Consider the following 1,334-nt stretch of genomic DNA (forward strand, 5'->3'; position numbering starts at 1 on the left):
TTGGGGGAAGGGAGTACGGGGGGATGAAATCTATCTTAAGCTGCTATCCCCTGGCACGCTCGTTCCTTTTCAGCAAACTCAGCGGTATCTTGTTGCATGTTAGTGCTTCTTTCGTGACTTTTAAAAAAACCTCGATTCAAACTTACTTTCTTCTGGGTCGTGACTCGGTTTCACCGGAGACGAAATATAAAATCAAAATCACACCTGTTAAATTGTTATCGTGTTGATAAAGGCGTTCGACTTAAACCACACAATCATAGCTTCGCGGACATTAGAGGAGAGAAAGTGGCTTATTATCACAAAAACTATACTATACCCCGTTGACATTTCCCATTGGATATAATAGATTCATTTGATACAGTCAAGGTCAGCCAGAATTTCCTTCAAGCTACGAATCCTGCAAAAATTACACATTACCGAATCAGCTCCGAAAAAAAGGACAGAGTAAACTCTCACTAACTAATATAATCCACTTCGAGGAGCACGAAATAACCGCTGCTAGTGCCTCTTTCCATGAGTGAAGGTAAACTCCTGCTAACGGGCCAAACATTGGACACAAGACTGGCTTGCTCGGCTAGCCCGCATACCCATATTAATTAAAAACACGACGGAGGGCGTGACCTGCTGTTGAAGAAAGATCGATCAACCCCATCCGATGTTATGCACGCTGCACATTCAAAATTCCAAAATCTTTTTCTCATTTTCAGGATGTACAAATGGGTGGCCGCCCCTTTGTCTATCATGAAGTCATTGATTATGGTGGTGAGCCAATCAAAGGAGATGAATATCTGGAGATAGGACGGGTCACAAACTTCAAGTTCGGGAGGGATATGGGCATGGCTTTCAGGTAGGTCCTGCAAGGCAATACTTGTAATCTATCTATCTATCTATCTATCCCCCCCCAACCGCTGTTTAGATTATTTTTGCAAAGGAGGCGGGCTCAGACAGACTTTTACCGCCAAAGCCAGATCACATAATGTGTGTTTATCCACAGAAACTGCCGTCTGGTCAATCTGCTTGATCTCCGCTTGGCCAATCCTTACGTCCGCGGCAAAATCGCTGACTACTTTAACCATCTCGTTGAACTAGGAGTGGCCGGTTTCCAAATTGACGCATCCAAACATATGTGGCCTGATGATCTCAAGAAAATTCTGGATCAGGTCAAGGTAAAAGTGACTGACATTATCTCGGCAAAATAACGAATCAGGAACGTTTTCATTATACAAGCGAAAAGGCACAGTTATCTGTCACAGCGTATGACGGGTGCCATAGAGATGACATCTATCTATCTATCTATCTATCTATCTATCTATCTATCTATCTATCTATCTATC

At 43.0% G+C, this 1,334-nt stretch overlaps 1 protein-coding gene across 1 annotated transcript in view; it reads left to right on the top strand.

Annotated features, from left to right (window-relative positions):
* The window catches only part of LOC106012870 (alpha-amylase), a gene marked incomplete at its 3' end in the record, with an annotated part of 12,342 nt that overhangs the window by 8,293 nt on the left and 2,715 nt on the right, over positions 1-1,334 (top strand). The window contains 1 exon segment of the mRNA XM_013087064.2: positions 995-1,166. Coding sequence (XP_012942518.1) covers positions 995-1,166 — 172 coding nt within the window.

The sequence above is a fragment of the Aplysia californica genome, unplaced genomic scaffold (genome assembly GCF_000002075.1).
Source record: "Aplysia californica isolate F4 #8 unplaced genomic scaffold, AplCal3.0 scaffold00539, whole genome shotgun sequence".
Classification (NCBI taxonomy): Eukaryota; Metazoa; Mollusca; class Gastropoda; order Aplysiida; family Aplysiidae; genus Aplysia; species Aplysia californica.